Here is a 19,140-nt window from a genome sequence, read left to right on the forward strand (position 1 = left end):
AAAACCACTTATGGTGAGATTCCAGATTTTTGCAAATCAGGTTTGCATATTTATGGAAAATAAGTGCATTTGTATAGAGATGCATTCTGAATTGTTATTTTTTTCTGAGAAGTGTGAATATTTAAAAATGTGTGGAAATGGGTACCTGGGTCAGATCCTGTTTGTATTTGTCCATGCATCCATGTGCTAAATAGCGGTAAAAGTTTCAAGATTGTCTTACTTTTCTGAGAGAGCTGATTTCAGGCTATCTGGTTGAGTTTTCTGGAATTTGTTTTGTTAATGACATACATTTCAGGCATTCTTTCTTTTTAATTGTATATCCGAGTTGTACAATAGTGTAATACTGTTCTATTGTTACACGCCATTATACAGCTTGTCAATCTTTGTCCAATGCACAGATGAATTTGATATGTATATTTTGGTTTTGTGGGCCCCGTCCAGTCATTGGCACTACTGCAGGTTTGTGTATTTAATAACCTTCGTGCAGAAAAAAAGAGAAATTGAACTGGAGACAGTGAGCCACAGGAAGCAAAATTCTCTTTATTTATCCATCACTGTCTGGGGCTCTCAGTTATTATTTCTCTTGTGCCAGTCGCTTTTCTTAAAATATATGATCCGATATTGATTTTGTAAAATGCCTCGGCTGCTGGGCTGTTTAGATTTCTGTCAGTTTGAAAGAACAGCAGACTAATCTGGTATATTAAATATTTGATTTAATTTTAATTTAATTTAATTGACAGTGAGAGTTGTACATGATTGCACTGACAGGAAAAATATACAAAATATACAAAACCAGATTCTTCAAGGCAAGATTTCTCTCTAGGAGCAAATACAGATAGTTCTTGACTTACAACCATTTGTTTAGTGACCGTTTGAAGTTACAACAGCATTGAAAAAATAACTTAGGACCATTTTTCATACTTAGGACCATTGCAGCATCTCCCTGGTCATATGATCAAAATTCAGATGGTTGCAGAGTCCTGGCGTCATGTGATCACCTTTTTGCAAATTTCTGACGAGCAACGTCACTGAGGAAGCCAGATTCACTTAGCAACTGAGTTACTAACTTAAAACTGCACTGATTCACTTAACAACTGTGGTGAGAATGGTCGTAAAATGGGGCAAACCCACTTAACAACTGCCTTGATTAGCAACAAAAAAAATTTGGCTCAATTGTGGTCATATGTTGAGGACTGTCTGTAGACTAATGAACTGTGTCAGGTCTTTGAGATGACTATAAAAGCACCAGCATTGTTCATATAATGCCTTGATGGCGAAGCTATGGCACGCGTGCCACAGGTGGCACATGGCGCCATATCTGTCGGCACGCGATTGTTGCCCTAGCTCTGCTCCAGCATGCATGCGCGCGCCGGCCAGCTGATTTTCAGGCCTTCTGGTCCCACCGGAAGTCAGGAAATGGGCTGTTTCTAGCCTCCGGAGTGCCTCTTGGGGGGTGGGGAAGACTGTTTTCGCCCTCCCCAGACTCCAAGAAAGCCTCTGGAGCCAGGGAAGGGTGAAAAACGGGCCTACCTGGCCCACCGCGCCATCACGTGCCAAAGGCGGGGAAATCACGGGGGGTCGTGCACACATGCACTGGGGGGCGGGGCACATTGAATTGTGGGTGTGGGCACGCACACGCGCAAACCCCCCCCCACGCTCCCCACACTTTTGGCACGCGACAGCAAAAAGGTTAGCCATCCCTGATAGAATGCACCAAGACCTCAAAGTTCGCTTTTCCACAGCAGGCTGAACCTAGTTAGGGTTCTTGCTTGCTTCAGATCCAGCCCATATTTATTCACATTTATTGATTAAGTTTATTTGCCACCCATCTTAATATATAGAAACAATTCTGGGTGGATTACAGCATTAAAACATAGTTTATGGTTCTGGGTCATTTTGCAAACTCAGAAAATAGGTTCATTTGGTAACCAAAGGAAGAATTTGTGTGAACAAAGCTGTTGCATTTTTTGCGGTGGGTGGGCGGGCCTGTTTCTTCATTAGCCTGTCCATTTCCTCATTAACAGAATAGGAGAGTTGGAAGGGACCTTGGAGATCTTCTAGTCCAACCCCCTGCTCAGGCAGGAAACCTTACACCCTTTCAGACAAATATTTGTCTAATCTCTTCTTAAAAACCTCCAGAGTTGGAACACAAATTCTGGAGGCAAGCTGTTCCACTGATCAATTGTTCTGTCAGGAAATTTCGCCTTAGTTCTAGGTTGCTTCTCTCCTTGATTGGTTTCCATCCGTTGCTTCTTGTCCTTCCCTCAGGTGCTTTGGAGAACAGGTTGACCCCCCTCTTCTTTGTGGCAACCCCTTAAATATTGGAAGACTGCTATCATGTCACCCCCATTACTTCTTTTCATTCAACTAGACACACCCTATTTTTGCAACCATTCCTCCTCATACATTTTAGCCTCCAGCCCCCTAATCATCTATGTTGCTCTTCTCACCATCTTTTTTTGAGACTACTGTATATGCCAGTGATGGCTAACCTTTTTACCATCGTGTGCCATGAGCGGGGTGTGTGGTGGGGGTGTCGTACACACGCGTGCCCACACCCATAATTCTATGCGCGTATGCATGCGACCTCCCGCTCCCCCCACTCCTGGCATGGGATACCCAGTAGGCCCGTTTTTCTTTCTCACTTGGCTCCAGGGCCTCTCTAAGAGTCTGAGGAGGACGGAAACGGCCTTCCCCACCCACCCCCAGAGGTCCTCCGGAGGCCAAAAACGGCCTGTTTAACAACTTCCAGTGGGACCAGAAGGCCCATTTTTTGCTGTCCCCAGCCTCCAGGGCCTCTCTAGGAGTCTGGGGAGGGCAAAAATGGCCTTCTCCACCCCTCCGGAGGTGCTCCGGAGGCCAAAAACGGCCCGTTTAACAACTTCCGGTCCCACCGGAGCTGAGCTCGCGTGCCATAGGTTTGCCATCACGGGTATATGCTCTACAAACTACAGTTAGATGAGGGGGACTTATGAGATTGGTCGACAAACTTATTCGGAAAGTGCACCCAGTTGTGTGAAGATGATGCTAGAAGTAGTGAGACCTGACATTTATTTTTGTATCTCATTTGTTCTTCCTCAGGTACTTTGAATATTATGATGGTCCTTTTGACTACAACTCTACAAAATGTCTGGATCTAAGGCGGGAAATAATGGAGTTGAAGGTTCTGACGGTGTAAGTAGGACCTGTTCATTCCTGTTCTCCTAGGCAACGCTGAACCGAAGGCTTGGCAAAATCCAGCCCTTTTTTGTCCAGAATAGGTTGTTTTCAAGTTTACAGGGATGCTCAGAATGTGTAAGGCAGGGGTGTCAAACTAGATTTCTTTGAGGGCCGGATCAGCATTGTAGTTCTCCTCCGCAGGGGGTGGGGGGAGGAGACAGGACAGACGCCTCCTGCAGCACATTACTGGCCAAAACAGGGCAAGCGGAAGCCTCCCGAGGTCCCCCTGTGGCCCGTTTTCAGCCTCCCCGGCCTCCTGCAGCACTCTGGTGGCCAAAAATGGGCCATGCGGAGGTCTCCTAGGCCCCTGCATGGCCTGTTTTCGGCCTCCAGTAGCACTCATCCAGCCAAAAATGGGCCATGTGGAGGTCTCCTAGGCCCCTGTCCGTTTTCAGCCTCCTTGTCCTCCTGCAGCACTCTGGCGGGCAAAAATGGGTCATGCAGAGGTCTCCTAGGCCCCTGCGTGGCCTGTTTTTGGCCTCCCCAACCTCCAGTAGCACTCTGCCAGCCAAAAACGGGCCATGTGGAGGTCTCCTAGGCCCCTGTCCATTTTCAGCCTCCCTGGCCTCCTGCAGCACTCTGGCGGGCAAAAATGGGCCATGTGGAGGACTCCTAGGCCCCTGCGTGGCCTGTTTTCAGCCTCCAGTAGCACTCTGCCAGCCAAAAATGGGCCATATGGAGGCCCCGTGAGGCCTCCGCACTGCCAGTTTTTGGTCGGCAGAGTGCTGGAGGAGGCCGGGGAGGCCTAAAATAGGCCGCGGGAGGGGGGGCATTCAGCCCATGTCAGGGTTCCAACTGATGCCCTAATAAAAGCAGGAGCCTCAAAGGAAGCTTCCCTAACTTGCTTCCGAGTTGCCAGCCTGTTTTGGCTGGCAGAGGCACCATGGGCTGGTCCTTTGACATTTCCAGGCCGGCCTCGTAGACTGGATTTAAGCACCCTGTGGGCCGGATCCGGCCCGCGGGCCTTGAGTTTGACCACCCCTGGTGTAAGGTTTTCCTGTAAGGGTTGGTGAGTAACAGTGAGGTGCAGTGGTGGGTTCCTCCCGGTTCGGTCTGGTTCAGCCGAGCCGGTAGGGGTGATGTATGTGTAAGGTCTTGCCTCTCCAATCTTCCCAAGAAAGCAGGACTCTTGAAACTGCAGTTGTTCCAAAAGGAGCTTTTATTGGAAGGTTTGTGATAACAAGAGGTCTAGGCAAGAACTGAAGCTTTTCACTTAAAACCAGCTATTTAAAGCAATGCTAACCAAAACCCTCCCACACTAGATCATTGTAGGGAAACAGAAACTTCATATAGAGATTAACACAGTAATGCAGGAAACAGAAACAGAAACTGTAAGCAGAAACTTCATAGACAGACCACTTCATTCCTTTCCCCCCTTCCTCCCACCAAAATGCCAGCGTCCCTGTAGAAATATCTGGGACCTGACAGTATGTGTATATATTGGGTATCCTGTGGTTTTCTTTGCTTTTGGAAGTGTGTGTGTGTGTGTGTGTGTGTGTGTGTGTGTGTGTGTGTGTGGAGATACACAGATACTCTTCCTTGACCAGGACAAGATTGCATTCTTGTTGTCAAAATTGGGATGTAGATGCTGCTACTTTTGGAATTCAGCTCTAAGGTGACCATTTCTTTCTGCCTATTTCAGAGCGAAGCAGACGGAATTGTTTGAAAGATGGAAGAATCTTCAGATCTGCAAATGGGAGCTGAATATCACAGAGGCTAACTTCTTCAAGTAAGATGGGGTGAACCTCGGGCTAAGAGAGTTTAGAAAACCTGATCCAATCCCTAACCCCAAACTACATCTTGACAGAGAAAATGGATAATTGTTGTGGGAGCTTCATCGCTTGAGACTTTCAAGAAGAGATTGGACTGCCATTTGTCAGAAACGGTGTAGGGTCTCCTGCTTGGGTGGGGGTGGGGTTGGACTAGATGACCTACAAGGTCCCTTCTAACTCTGTTAATCTGAATCTGAATCTGATTGCAGGTTTATTGTTTTTTCAGCTCCAGGCAGAAGTGTAAATTAATTCATTTCTACTACTGTGAGCAAATCTGCCTGGCGGTATTTTATTTAAAACCTGTCAGATGACATAGGAACAATGACCCAGCCAATGTGATATGTTCAACAAACCTCATTACAGGACCAAGTCAGTGAATCAGATGATGGTCCCTCTGAGCTGTGTCTCCTCCAACATAGCAGCTTTAAATGTGTTGGGATTGAGATAGGCTGGGTTTGGAATTTTGGGAGTCCTGAGAGACACCAGATAGGAGGAAACTGGATTACCTAATGTCAGACATCTGCTCTTGATGTTCTCAGACAGTCTTCACATTTCTACTTAGAATAGCATAGAATAACAGAGTTGGAAGGGACCTTGGAGGTCTTCTAGTCCAACCCCCTGCCCAGGCAGGAAACCCTATAGCCATGATGGCGAACCTATGGCACGCATGCCACAGGTGGCACGCAGAGCCATATTGGTGGGTACGTGAGCATTGCCCTAACTCAGCTGATTTTTGGGCCTTCCGGGCCCACTGGAAGTCAGGAAAAAGGCTATTTCCGGCCTCTGGAGGGCCTCTGGGGTGGGGGGAGGCTGTTTTCACCTTACCTAGGCTCCTAGAAAGGCTCTGGAGTCTGGGGAGAGTGAAGAACGGGCCTTCCAGTCCCACTGGACGCAAACGGGCTGTTTTCAGCCTCAGGGGTTATGGGGAAGGCTGTTTTCACCCTCCCCAGGCTCTAAGAAAGCCTCTGGAGCCTGAGGAGGGCGAAAAATGGGCCTACTGGGCCCACTGTGCCATCACGTGCCAAAAGCGGGGGGAGTGCAGGATTGTCGTGCACACGTGTCGGTGGGGGTGACGACGACGGGGGGGGGGGGCTCACTGAATTATGGATGTGGGCACATATGGCCGCGACCCCCCCCCCACTTTTGGCACACAACAGCAAAAAGGTTAGCCATCACTGCCCTATAGCATTTCAGACAAATGGTTATCCATTCTCTTATTTATTTATTTATTTATTTATTTATTTATTTATTTATTTATTTATTTATTTATTTATTTATTTATTTATTTATTTATTTATTTATTTATTTATTGGTTCAATTTATATAATATATTTATATAATCAATTTATAATCATATAAATTGGTTCAATTTATATGCCACCCTTCTCCGGAGACTCCGGAGACTCTTATTAAAAACTTCCAATGTTGGAGCATTTACAGTTTCCGGAGGCAAGTTGTTCCACTGATTAATTGTTCTCACTGTCAGGAAATTTCTCCTTAGTTCTAAGTTGCTTCTCTCCTTGATTAGTTTCCATCCATTGCTTCTTGTCCTGCCCTCAGGGGCTTTGGAGAATAGCTTGACTCCCTCTTCTTTGTGGCAGCCCCTGAGATATCAGAACACTGCTATCATGTCACCCCTGGTCCTTCTTTTCATCAAACTAGACATACCCAATTCCAGCAACCGTTCTTTATATGTTTTAGCCTCCAGTCCCTGGAGACTTGGAAATCTGGGGATTGAACCTTGGGCCTTCTGCTAACTCCATTGAGATGAAGGAGGGTATTTCCTTCATCCCTACAGATATTCAGTATAGTTGACAGATTATCTGGCCAGAGGAATACAGAATAAATGATTTATTTTATTATTCATATTTCTATGCCGCCCACTCTCCGAGGATTCTGGGCAGCTTACACCAAAGACAGTATACTAAATAGCATATTGCCCCCAACAATCTGGATCCTCATTTTACCCACCTCGGAAGGATGGAAGGCTGAGTGAACCTTGAGCCGGTGAGATTTGATCCGCTGATCTGCTGAACTAGCAGTCAGCTGAAGTAGCTGCAGTACTGCACTCTAACCACTGCGCCACCTTGGCTCCAAATGAGCTAGAAGGGACCTTGGAGGTCTTATAGCATTCTGATCAAATGGCTGTCCAATCACTTCTTAAAAACTTCCAGTGATGGTGCACCCACAGCTATAAACTGTTCCACTGGTTGATTGTTCTCATTGTCAGGAAATTTGTCCACATTTTGAGGAAGGATCTCTCTTTAATGAGTTTCCATCCATTGCTTCTTGTCCGTCCTCGGGTGCTTTGGAGAATAGATTGACTCCTTCTTCTCTGTGACAGCCCCTCAAATATTGGAACACTGCTATCATATCAACCCTAGTCTTTCTCTTGAGGAATCCTGTGCTTGTCTGTCTCACTAACCCTGCTACACTTAGCTGGCTGCCCTTAAGTGTGTTTTATTGTGTTTGACAGCAGTAGGTAACACTTAGCAATAGCACTTAGCTATAGACCTGTATACCGCTTTACAGTGCTTTACAGTCCTCTCTAAGCAGTTTACAAAGTCAGCCTATTGCCCCCAACAATTTGGTGTCCTCATTTTACCCACCTCGGAAGGATGGAAGCAGGGGTGAAATCTAAAATTTGTCACTACCGGTTCTGTGGGCATGGCTTGGTGGTGGTGGTAGAGGTAATGTGACTGGGTGGGCGTGGCCAACTTTTTTTTTTTTACTTTTAAAAGCATTTTTTCTACAACTTTAAGAGGTTGCACAAAAAAAGGCTTTTAGAAGCCTCTGACGATCCCAGCTGAGCCGCGCTATTATCAGAGGCTTTTTTTTTTTTTTAACTTTTAAAAGCATTTTTTCGGCCGAAGAGGTTATAGAAAAAATGCTTTTAAAAGTAAAAAAAAAACCCAGCCTCTGATAATCGCGCTGCTCAGCTGGGCGTGGGGGGGGGGCGCAGGAATTTTTGCTACCGATTCTCCGAACCACCCGCTGCCATCGCTACTGGATCCGAACCGGGAACATTTCACCCCTGGATGGAAGGCTGAGTCAACCTTGAGCCTGGTGTGATTTGAATTGCCAAATTGCAGGCAGCCGGCAGTCAGCAGAAGTAGCCTGCAGTACTGCATTCTAACCACTGCGCCGCCACGATTCATGTGTATCCTTCCTGCTTCTTCACATAGGTCTACTCTGTCCAGATGCTGCAATGCGCCAGCTTTCCTCTTCACAACACAAAAAAACACACCCCTGGGAACAGACCTGAAATATGAAGTGGACACCAGCGGCATTTTCCATATCAACGTCGAAGTATTCCGAATGTTTCCTAAGGTGTGGTACCTTTGCTGACTTAAAAATAATTGTCCATAAGTACAGGTAGTCCTTGACTTACAACAGTTCACTTAGTGACCATTCGTAGTTACAATGGCACTGAAAAAAAAGGTTGCAGGATGCCGATGATCATGTGATTTACATTCAGATGCTGACTCACATTTAGGATGGTTGCAACATCCTGGAGTCATGTGACTATTTTTCGCGACCTTCTGACCAGCAAAGTCGATGGGGAAACCAGATTCATTTAACAACCGGGTTACTAATGTAACAACCGCAGTGATTCCCTGAACAAATGTGGCAAGAAAAGTCGTAAAATGGGGCAAAACTCACTTAACCAATTTAGAATAGAGTAGAGTAGAGTAGAGTAGAGTAGAGTAGAGTAGAGTAGAGTAGAGTAGAACAGAACAGAACAGAACAGAACAGAACAGAACAGAACAGAACAGAACAGAAAGTATGGAATGGAATGGAATGGAATGGAATAGAATAGAATAGAATAGAATAGAATAGAATAGAATAGAATAGAATAGAATAGAATAGAATAGAATAGAATAGAATAGAATAACAGATTTGGAAGAGACCTTGGAGGTCTTCTAGTCCAACCTCCTGTTTAGGCAGGAAACCCTACACTACTTCAGACAAATGGTTATCCAACATCTTCTTAAAAACTTCCAGTGTTGGAGCATTCGCAACTTCTGGAGGCAAGTTGTTCCACTGATGAATTATTCTAACTCTCAGGAAATTTCTCCTTAGTTCTAGGTTGCTTCTCTCCTTGATTGGTTTCCACCTATTGCTTCTTGTCCTACCCTCAGGTGCTTTGGAGAAGAGCTTGACTCTCTCTTCTTTGTGGCAACCTCTGAGATATTGGAACACTCCTACTGTGAGGTTTTAAAACATCCAAAATTTATACTCACTAATTCGACAGACTGATGTACAAACAAAGAAGGTTTATTAAATTGCATTTGCAAAGGCAGGCCTCCACGTCCCTTCCCAATTTGGATTGAGATCGTGAAGCGCACTTTTCAAGTTTCACACCATGCATTTATACATTTCCACACAATATACGTGACGTCACGACACGCCTAAGATCCCTTACATTCTGTGTTTATGACAAAACATGATTACCCCTGCCTTGTTACAACAGGATCTATCTTATCTTGCCTTTTATCGTTTGTCCGGAGCATGGACTTACTTCCTTGAACATTCAGATCAAGCTGACACACAGTGATTAACTCTTTATCATTTGTGGTTTTTATTTGGCCTTGCTACTGAGGCTTGAAGTAACAGTTATTGACTTAAAGTATTTTATAATTCTTCTGATACATTTTATAAAAGAGTAGCTTTCCATCCATTCTCACACTATCATGTCTCCCCTAGTCCTTCTTTTCATCAAACTAGACATAGCCAGTTCCTGCAACTGGCTATGTCTGCAAAAGAGCCTTGGTAGTACAGTGGTTTAAGGCACCCTGTTATTAAGCTGGTTATTAAGACCAGATGCCTGCAATTACTGCAGGTTCGAATCTCGCCAAGGCTCAAGGTTGACTCAGCCTTCCATCCTTTCTAAGGTAGGTAAATTGAGGACCCGGTTTGTGGGGGCAATAAGCTGACTTTGTATAAATATACAAAAGTATGAAGGCTATTGCTTAACGCAGTGGTCCCCAACCCCCGGTCCGCGGACCGGTGCCGGGCCGTGGAGTACCTGGCACCGGGGCCGCGCAGCGGCCGGGGGACATGAACGCTGCAGCGCAAAGGCTCCTGGGCCGTGCGCAAAAGCTCCTGGGCCGTGCCCCCACCCCTGCGCGCGCTCAGCGGGCCGCGGCGATAAAAAGGTTGGGGACCACTGGCTTAACGCATTGTAAACTGCCCTGAGTCTCCGGAGAAGGGCGGCATATAAATCAAAATAAAATAAAAAAAAACCCCGTTCTTCATATGTTTTAGCCTCCAGTCCCCTAATCATCTTCGTTGCTCTTCTCTGCACTGTTTCTAGAATCTCGACATCTTTTTTTTACATCGTGGCGACTGAAATTTCTCACTTAGCAACATAAATGTTGGGTTCAATTGCGGTCGTAAATTGAGGACTACCTGTAGCTCTGATCCCTGTGGTTGGATGCAAAGACATTAACCTGGATTTTGTAGCAGATATGAAAAGTGGGAAAAGATCTGAAATAAATAAGTGAATTACGTTGACTTTCTATTGCTGTGATTTCCTTCGTGGCTGCTCTGATTAGTTTGCCACCTGCCATCTCATTCCTGCATATCAAGAGATAGGCAGCATAATTTATATTTAGCACAGCACATCAGTGAGATATCCTATCCATGTGGAAAATGGCCAGTCAACATAATTTAAGTAAGGACATGGAATCTGTTTGTAGCTGAAGGGAGATTTGATCCACTAACTTATTGGTTGAGTTCGACTCTACATCACATGATAATGGAATTTATTCTGTTTTGGTGTCGTGTGACTCTAGTCTACTATGGTTTATTTAGCAAACGGGCCTGGTGGCTCAGCAGACTAAAAGCATTGTGATTAACACCAGCTGTCTGCAATTACTGTAAGTTCAAATCTCACCAGGCTCAATGTTGACTCAGCCTTCCATCCTTTCTAAGGTAGGTGAAATGAGGACCCAGTTTGTGGGGGCAATAAGCTGACTTTGTATAAATATACAAAAGTATGAAGGCTATTGCTTAACGCATTGTAAGCCGCCCTGAGTCTCCGGAGAAGGGCGGCATATAAATCAAATTAAAAACAAAACAAAAAACAGAGGATTGTTTAAACCAGGACTTGATTAATCCATCTGTTGTCTTCTGAAGAATTCCTTATCTTTGCTTTCCACCTCTTTCGTATTATTCATTTTGAAGTTATTTAGAATTTTACTTTCCCCCAAAGTCTCTGTGAGTTACATCAGGAATCTCCAAACTTGGCAACTTTAAGACTTGTGGACTTCAGCTCCCAGAATTCCCCAGCCAGCCATTCAGCCAGACTTCAACTCCCAGAATTCCTCAGCCAACTCAGAATTCCTCAATCATGGCTGGCTGAGGAATTCTGAGAGCTGAAGTTCCACAAGACTTAAAATTGTCAAGTCTGGAGACTCCTGTGTCAGTTTTGGAAGCCATATTAGGCCGGAAGCTTCCATGCTGCCACCTTCTCCTGTGTGGGAAAGTAGGAGAGGAGGAGTTGTCTTTAGACATAATAGCATTCTTCCTGTCAGTCAAGGTCAGGGCGATCCTGCATCTGGAGAAGGAGTGGTCGGAGTGATGTCTCGAGATGGGACAGTGGTTGATTGGAGCATGTGATTGACTGAGGGGTGAGGGGATGATTTTGGGGGTTTTGATTTACTGAGGGAAAACCCGGACCTCTCAGATTCGGGTTTTCCCAGATGTGCCAGTTTACCTATTCTAGTAAATAGAACTTTGAAAAATGCTTGCTTTAGAATCTTTACTCTAAAATGGGGGTTTTTCTGGAACACTGACACCCTGAGTTTGATAACTCCAATCATTTTCTGGTATCTAACATTCAGTTCTCAGACTTTCTCTGCCATTTGGCTTTTAGGTTCTAGATTTCTTCCACCTGGGGCAGGGGTCAGCAACCTGCGACTCTGGAGCCGCATGTGGCTCTTTGGGCCCTCTGCTGTGGCTCCCTGTCAGGTGATCCCACCACTGGCTGGCCCCACCTCTTGCCCTCCCCTCCCAGTCACTCCTCACCTGGCCTGAGAAGGTATGGGTGACGGTGGGGGATGGGGAAGCGGCCAGGGCAGAGACAGAGAGAGGGGGAGAGAGAGAGAGACATAGAGAGATACAGAGAGAGGGGGGAGAGAGAGGGAGGGGGGAGGGAGAGAGGGGAGAGAGAGAGCGATGTCAAAAGGATTTTGTGGTTCCCGGTGTTTTTTAAGAACTGGTTCTCTGCCCTAATGATCGACTGGGTAGGCGTGGCTGGGGGGGGTCAGTGGTGGGTTCCTCCCGGTTCGGTCTGGTTCAGCCGAGCCGGTAGCGGTGACGATATGACGTCACCGAACCGGTTCTCCCCCCCGCCCTCCCCCCCCACCCCCCACGTTATTCTTACCTTTTATTTGGTCCCACCCCCAATCTATTGCTGCCTCCTGAGTCCCAGCTGATGACCAGAGGGAAAAAAAACTGTTTAAACTCTTGCCGCGGGGCTTCAAAGGGCCGCCCTACAGCTGATCAGTGTTAAAAGCAAACAAATGAGTCGGGTCGTAAGTGCGAGGACTGGTCGTAAGTGTGAGGACCTTCCAGAAATGACTGACCAGCTAGCCACGCCCACCTAGTCACATGACCTCCAAGCCACACCCACAAAATAAGCCACGCCCACAGAACCGGTAGTAAAAAAAATTAGAACCCACCCCTGGGGGGTGTCTTGTGACTGGTGGAAGTGAGTGACATCAAGTTGGCCACGCCCACCCAGGTTTTGTGGCTCCCAGTGTTTTCTTTTCTGTGGGAAACAGGTCCAAATGGCTCTTTGAGTATTTAAGGTTGCAGACCCCTGACCTGGGGAAAGCATTTATTGCATTTGTGGCAGAAGACTGACTAATATCTTTGCCTCCATAGTTAATTGGGTGGGTAGAGAGGCCAGTATATTTTTCCAGCTCTTGGAGAGCAGGGGATTACCCAGAAATGTAGCACATATTAAATCTGCCACCTGTTAGCTGCCTGTAATCAATCTACTATGCTAACCTCACAGTCCTAATGGATTGTTTACGGTATTTTCTTTTACGAGTACTGTGCCATGCGTGCTTTAATTATGTTTTAAAATCACACTTGTTTCTACGTTGCAAACCCATAAACTACAGATAGTCCTCTACCTATGACCAAAATGTTTGTTGCTAAGCAAGATAGCTGTTGAGCGAGTCTTGCTCCGTTTTACAACCTGTCTGACCACAGTTGTTAAATGAACCACTGCAGTTGTTAGTAATACAATTGTTAAATAAATCCGGCTTTCCCATCGACTTTTGCTTGTCAGAAGGTCACAAAAGTGGATTACACAACCCCGGGACACAGCAACTGTCATAAATATGAGCCAGTTGTCTAGATTTTGATCGTGTGACCATGGGGATGCTGCAAAGGTCATCAATGTGAAAAACAGTCGTAAGTCACTTTTTTCAGTGCCATTGTAATTTTGAATAGTCACTAAATGAAGACTTGTGAGGACTATATGCATAAAGGTAAAGGTAAAGGTTCCCCTCGCACATGTGTGTTAGTTGTTCCCGACTCTAGGGGGCGGTGCTCATCTCTGTTTCAAAGCCAAAGAGCCAGCGCAGTTCGAAGACGTCTCCGTGGTCATGTGCCCGGCATGACTAAATGCTAAAAAAGAGCCCAGATAGCTCTGCAGACAAAGGCACTGTAATTTAACACCAGCTGTCTGCAATTAAAGTAAGTTCGAATCTTGCCAGGGTCAAGGTTGACTCAGCCTTCCATCCTTTCTAAGGTAGGTAAATTGAGGACCCAGTTTGTGGGGGCAATAAGCTGACTTTGTATAAAAATATACAAAAGAATGAAGGCTATTGCTTAACGCACTGTAAGCCGCCCTGAGTCTCCGGAGAAGGGCGGCATATAAATCAAATTAAAAAAAAAAAAAAGCCCCCAACACAGTTTCCTTCCCACCAAAGGTGGTCCCTATTTTCCTACTTGCATTTTTTATGTGCTTTCGAACTTCTAGTTTGGCAGAAGCTGGGACAAGTAACGGGAGCTCACCCCATTACGCGGCACTAGGGATTCAAACTGCTGAACTGCCAACCTTTCGATCAATAAGCTCAGTGTCTTAGCCACTGAGCCACTGAGTTAGTATTATATTATAATACTATTATTATTATTATTTAATACTAATATATGCATATATTAGTAGTATTGTAAGGTGTTTCTGTATATGCAAGAATCCAGCTGCTCTCTAACACCCCTGAGTCAACCTTAAGAGGTTGTAGAAAAAATGCTTTTAAAAGTAAAAAAAAAAAAGTTGACCACACCCACCCATTATCCCCCCAAGACACACCCACAAAATAAGCCACGCCCACAAAACCAGTAGTAAATTTTTTTAGAACCCACCCCTGTCACCAAGCCACGCCCACAGAACCGGTAGTAAAAAAAATTGAATTTCACCACTGGTTGGAAGGGACCTTGGAGGTCTTCTATTCCAACCCCCTTGGAGACCCTAGACCAGGGGTCCCCAGCCAGGCTGTTCAAGACCCATCTTGCACACGTGTGGGATCCAGGCAACATGTGAAACCATACTCCCGGCCCATGAAAAAAACCACCCTCCATGGAACCTGTCCTTAGCACCCAAAAACATAGGGGCTACTGCCCTAGAACATTTCAGACAAATGGTTGTCCAATGACTTCTTAAAAACCTCCAGTGAGAAAGCACCAGAAAGCACCTACAAGATTACTGATTACTGATAGAAGAGAATATCTGTAGCTCAGATATTCTGAGCTACAGATATTCTCTCTAAGCTTGGTGGTTTTCTTGCAGGCATTTCATTACCAAGCTAGATAACATCCTTAGTGCGACCTACCTTAACACACTGATGAAGTTACCTAGTTTGGTAATTAAACGTCTGCGAGAAAACCACTAAGCTCAGAGAGTACCAAGGACCCCCCCCCACCTACAAGATTCCCCAGAAAAGATCTATTTGTTTTTTAAATTTATTTTATATGCATTTCTGTCTGACATTCTCCCGGAAGAGATACCTTGTGGTGGTTTCTAATAAAAGTTCAATAAAGAACGACGCCAAAGAAAATACATCAAATATGTCCAACCTCTTAGAGCGGTCAATAGAAGCCAGTCTGCCTTGCTGATGGTACATGCAGCTCATCAAATGTGGACTTGTCACTTGAGAGCGTACATATATGCTCTCATCCAGTTTTAAACCTTCAAAGATCTGGGTCACATCCCTGGCAGATATTCTGTATTAATGTAGGACCGGATTTTTCTACTTAACCGGTCCTTGTGATAGAGGCAGTGGTGGGTTCCTCCCAGTTCGGCCTGGTTCGGCCGAGCTGGTAGCGGTGACAATATGATGTCACTGAACTGGTTCTCTTTGTTTGGGAACTGGGCCCTCCCACCCCCACCCCCCGTTATTATTACCTTTTATTTGGCCCCGCCCCCAATCTATTCGCTGCCTCCTGAGTCCCAGCTGATCGGCTAGAAGGAAAAAAACTGTTTAAACTCTTGCCGCAGGGTTTCAAAGGGCCGCCCTACAGCTGATCAATGTTAAAAGGCAGTGTGGTGGTAGACCAGTGCCTTCAAAAACAAATGAGTAGACCAGGATGCTCCAAGAACAAATGGGTAGACCGGTACAGCTGTGCAAGCAGTTAAAAGCCTGGTAGACCAGTACCTCTGCTAAATCCTAAAGAATTGTCACATGACCATCAAACCACACCCACAAAATAAGCCACGCCCACAGAACCAGTAGTAAAAAAATTTAGAACCCATCCCTGGGTAAAGGGACACACAGGTCACCTTGGACAAGGTTGCAGAGATTGTCAGCTCAGCCTAGGAAAGCAAGGCAGGATGAGAAAGGAACGTACAGTGTCCATCTTGATTTTCTTTGATGTAAGAAGAAGGAAGGGAAAATACTATCAGGCTTTCAAAATTTTGTTATTACATTTTTTTTAAAATTTATTTACTGGTTAAGTCTAGTTGCCTCTTGAAAAAGCACTTTTGGGATAAATGTGTATGACTTTTCCAAGAATTGTTCCTATTTTTTGGCTTCTTCCGCTTTGCTCCAGGAGATGCCCTATTCTCGTTCCCAGTTTAAGAAATGTGCAGTGGTTGGAAACGGAGGAATTTTGAAGAACAGCGGATGTGGCCAGGAGATTGACGCTGCCGATTTTGTATTACGGTAATTGTCCAGCATGATCTCCTTGGAATTTTTACATAAAGTGATTGTGTTGCTATTGCTGCTAATGAAGGCATAGGCAACTTTTTAGGTTTTTTTCACACCTCATTTACTAAGCTCTTACACGAGGGATGTCAAACTCGCGGCCCACGGGCTGGATGTGTCACGTGTTGGCCACGCCCACACCCAATTTAGCGAAGGGGGGAAAAGTCACAATATGTCACGTGACGATGCTGTGATGACTCGAGTTTGACACCCCTGTCTTACACAGTCAGAAGCAACTAGAAATGAATTCATAAGGACTAGGGTTCTTTAGGGCAATCAAAACATTTTCAAAAGTGAGATATGATAAGACAATGGTGTGAATTTACATGCTTATGTCTTTAACAATAAATAAATAAAATAAGTTTTTTAAAAAAGATGGACTTTGGGGACCAATTTATACAGGCAATCTCAGCAATTTATCAAGAGCAAAAGGCACAGATTATTATTAATGGAAGTTTGACGACAGAGTTTAAAATTGAAAAAGGAACAAGACAGGGATGTCCGTTGTCCCCACTTTTATTTATTTTAACATTGGAAGTCTTGTTAAACACAATACGGGATTCTAAAATTTTGAAAGGCATAATGATAAGGCAAGAGGATTACAGAATAAAGGCATTTGCAGATGATCTGGTGGTTACCCTATCACAACCAATGGAATCAATAATCTTGATGAATGACATTATACAAGACTATGGTAGAGTTTCAGGTTTTAGACTGAATTCAAAAAAGACCAAAATGATAGTTAAAAATATGACACAAGATCGTAAATATGAGCTTGAAAGGAGGGCAGGTTTTGAAATTGTACCTAAGGTAAAATATCTTGGAGTTCAGGTTGCAGAATCAAATTTGAAATTGTTTCAAAATAATTATGAGGTGTTGTGGCGAGAGGTCCAGAAAGATATGGAGACCTGGAAAAAGCTGCAACTGTCTTTACTTGGAAGAATAGCAGCAGTTAAGATGAATATTTTGCCAAGACTTCTGTTTTTGTTTCAAATGATTCCGGTGCTTAAAAGTGATAAACAATTGAAAGTTTGGCAGTCTGGTGTGAATAAGTTTGTCTGGAACGAGAAGAAGCCGAGAGTGAAACTGAAAATTATGCAAGATGTTCCAGAAAGAGGAGGCCTTAAACTCCCAAACCTACAGTTATATTATGATGCTGCAGCTTTAACTTTAACAAGTGATTGGTTTGGAAGTAAAAAGACTGGAATACTAAACGCAGAAAGTTTTGATCTCGAATTTGGATGGCATGCTTATTTATTTTATGACGACAAAGTAGATAAAGTATTTAAAAGCCATATACTTAGAGACTCCTTGATGAGAGTTTGGAAGAAGCACCGACTCAAATGGGATTACAAAATACCGCTATGGCTGGATCTTGGTCATACTTTGTGGAATACAAATATAATGTCACTCGGGGGGTTTTTATACAAAGAGGTTCTTTTTACAGATGCGGGCAGATGGCAGCTGAAGACATTACAGACACTGTTGGATGAAGGACTTAATCTAACTTGGTTACAATATAATCAATTACAATTGAGATGGAAAGAGGACCAAAAAACTGGTATTATGTTGCATGAGGAAGAATTGGTTAGACATATAAAAGAGAAAGGTCCAATGCATATTAAAAGGCTTTATAATGTTTTGCTAGAAAGGGATTCAGAAACCGAATTAGTTAAAGATTGTATGATTAAGTGGGCACAAAATTTTGAAGAACCAGTGATGTTGGAAACATGGGAAAAAATTTGGGTTCAGAATGTTAAATTTACACAGTCGCAGAATCTGAGGGAAAATTTCTATAAAATGTTTTATAGATGGCATTTAGATCCCAAAAAGTTGTCATGTATGTACCCTAATGTTCAGCCAAAATGTTGGAGATGCGAATGTTTGGATGCTACGTATTATCATGTTTGGTGGACCTGTAGGAAAGTTAAGGCTTTTTGGATAAAAATTTGGTGGGTCATGCAGAATGTTTTGAAGAAAAAAATTCAGTTTTCTCCACAACTGTTTTTATTGGGTATAGTTAAGGGTTTTACATTGGGTGAAACAAAATTGATATTGTATATGATAACGGCAGCAAGACTGTTGATAGGTAAATACTGGAAGAATGAAGCTTTGCCCACTATCGAGGAATGGACTGTGAAGATGGCCAGTTTTGCAGAGATGGCGAAGATTTCAGCGTATTTAAAAGATTGTTCACAAGAGACTTATGAATGGGAATGGAAAAGGTGGATAGAATATGTTCAGAACAAATATCAAACTAGAAAGTATCAAATAGCTTTTATTTGAAAATAATGTATTAGAAATATTTTAATGCAAAGGGATAAAGAGGAAAAACTTTATAGGGGGAGGGACGGGTTCAGGCTTATATATTAGTGTCATTAGTTATGAGTAAGTAATAGGGAAGTCTGGGGGGGGGAGGGTTAGGGAGGGTTAGGGAGGATGGGAAGTTTGGGGCGGGAGGTGGGGGGTGAAAAAGGGGGTGAAAATGTAATTGTAAAACTTTTGCAATAAAAATAAATAAATAAATAAATAAATAAAATAAATAAAGAGCCTTGATAGTACAGTGGTCTACGCACCCTGTTATTAACACAGCTGCCTGCAATTTACTGCTGGTTCGAATCTCTCCAAGGCTCAAGGTTGACTCAGCCTTCCATCCTTTCTAAGGTAGGTGAAATGAGGACCCAGTTTGTGGGGGCAATAAGCTGACTTTGTATAAATATACAAAAGTATGAAGGCTATTGCTTAACGCACTGTAAGCCGCCCTGAGTCTCCGGAGAAGGGCGGCATATAAATCAATTTTTTTAAAAAAAAATATAAATAAATAAATGAATAAATAAATAAATAAATAAAATAAATAAATAAATAAATAAATAAATAAATAAATAAATAAATAAATAAATAAATAAACAAACAAACTGTTTAAATAG

The 19,140-nt window shown here is 43.9% G+C and overlaps 1 protein-coding gene across 2 annotated transcripts in view; it reads left to right on the forward strand.

Moving 5' to 3' along the window:
* The window catches only part of ST8SIA5 (ST8 alpha-N-acetyl-neuraminide alpha-2,8-sialyltransferase 5), a 55,112-nt gene that overhangs the window by 25,811 nt on the left and 10,161 nt on the right, over positions 1-19,140 (forward strand). For both annotated transcript variants that reach the window (XM_070936001.1, XM_070936002.1), the window contains 4 exons: positions 3,082-3,174; positions 4,862-4,948; positions 8,177-8,321; positions 16,059-16,171. In XM_070936001.1, coding sequence (XP_070792102.1) covers positions 3,082-3,174; positions 4,862-4,948; positions 8,177-8,321; positions 16,059-16,171 — 438 coding nt within the window. The remainder of the gene's footprint in view (positions 1-3,081; positions 3,175-4,861; positions 4,949-8,176; positions 8,322-16,058; positions 16,172-19,140) is intronic.

Source organism: Pituophis catenifer, unplaced genomic scaffold, assembly GCF_029215685.1.
Source record: "Pituophis catenifer annectens isolate HBS135680 unplaced genomic scaffold, rPitCat1.0.hap2 SCAF_2, whole genome shotgun sequence".
In the NCBI taxonomy this organism is placed as follows: domain Eukaryota; kingdom Metazoa; phylum Chordata; class Lepidosauria; order Squamata; family Colubridae; genus Pituophis; species Pituophis catenifer.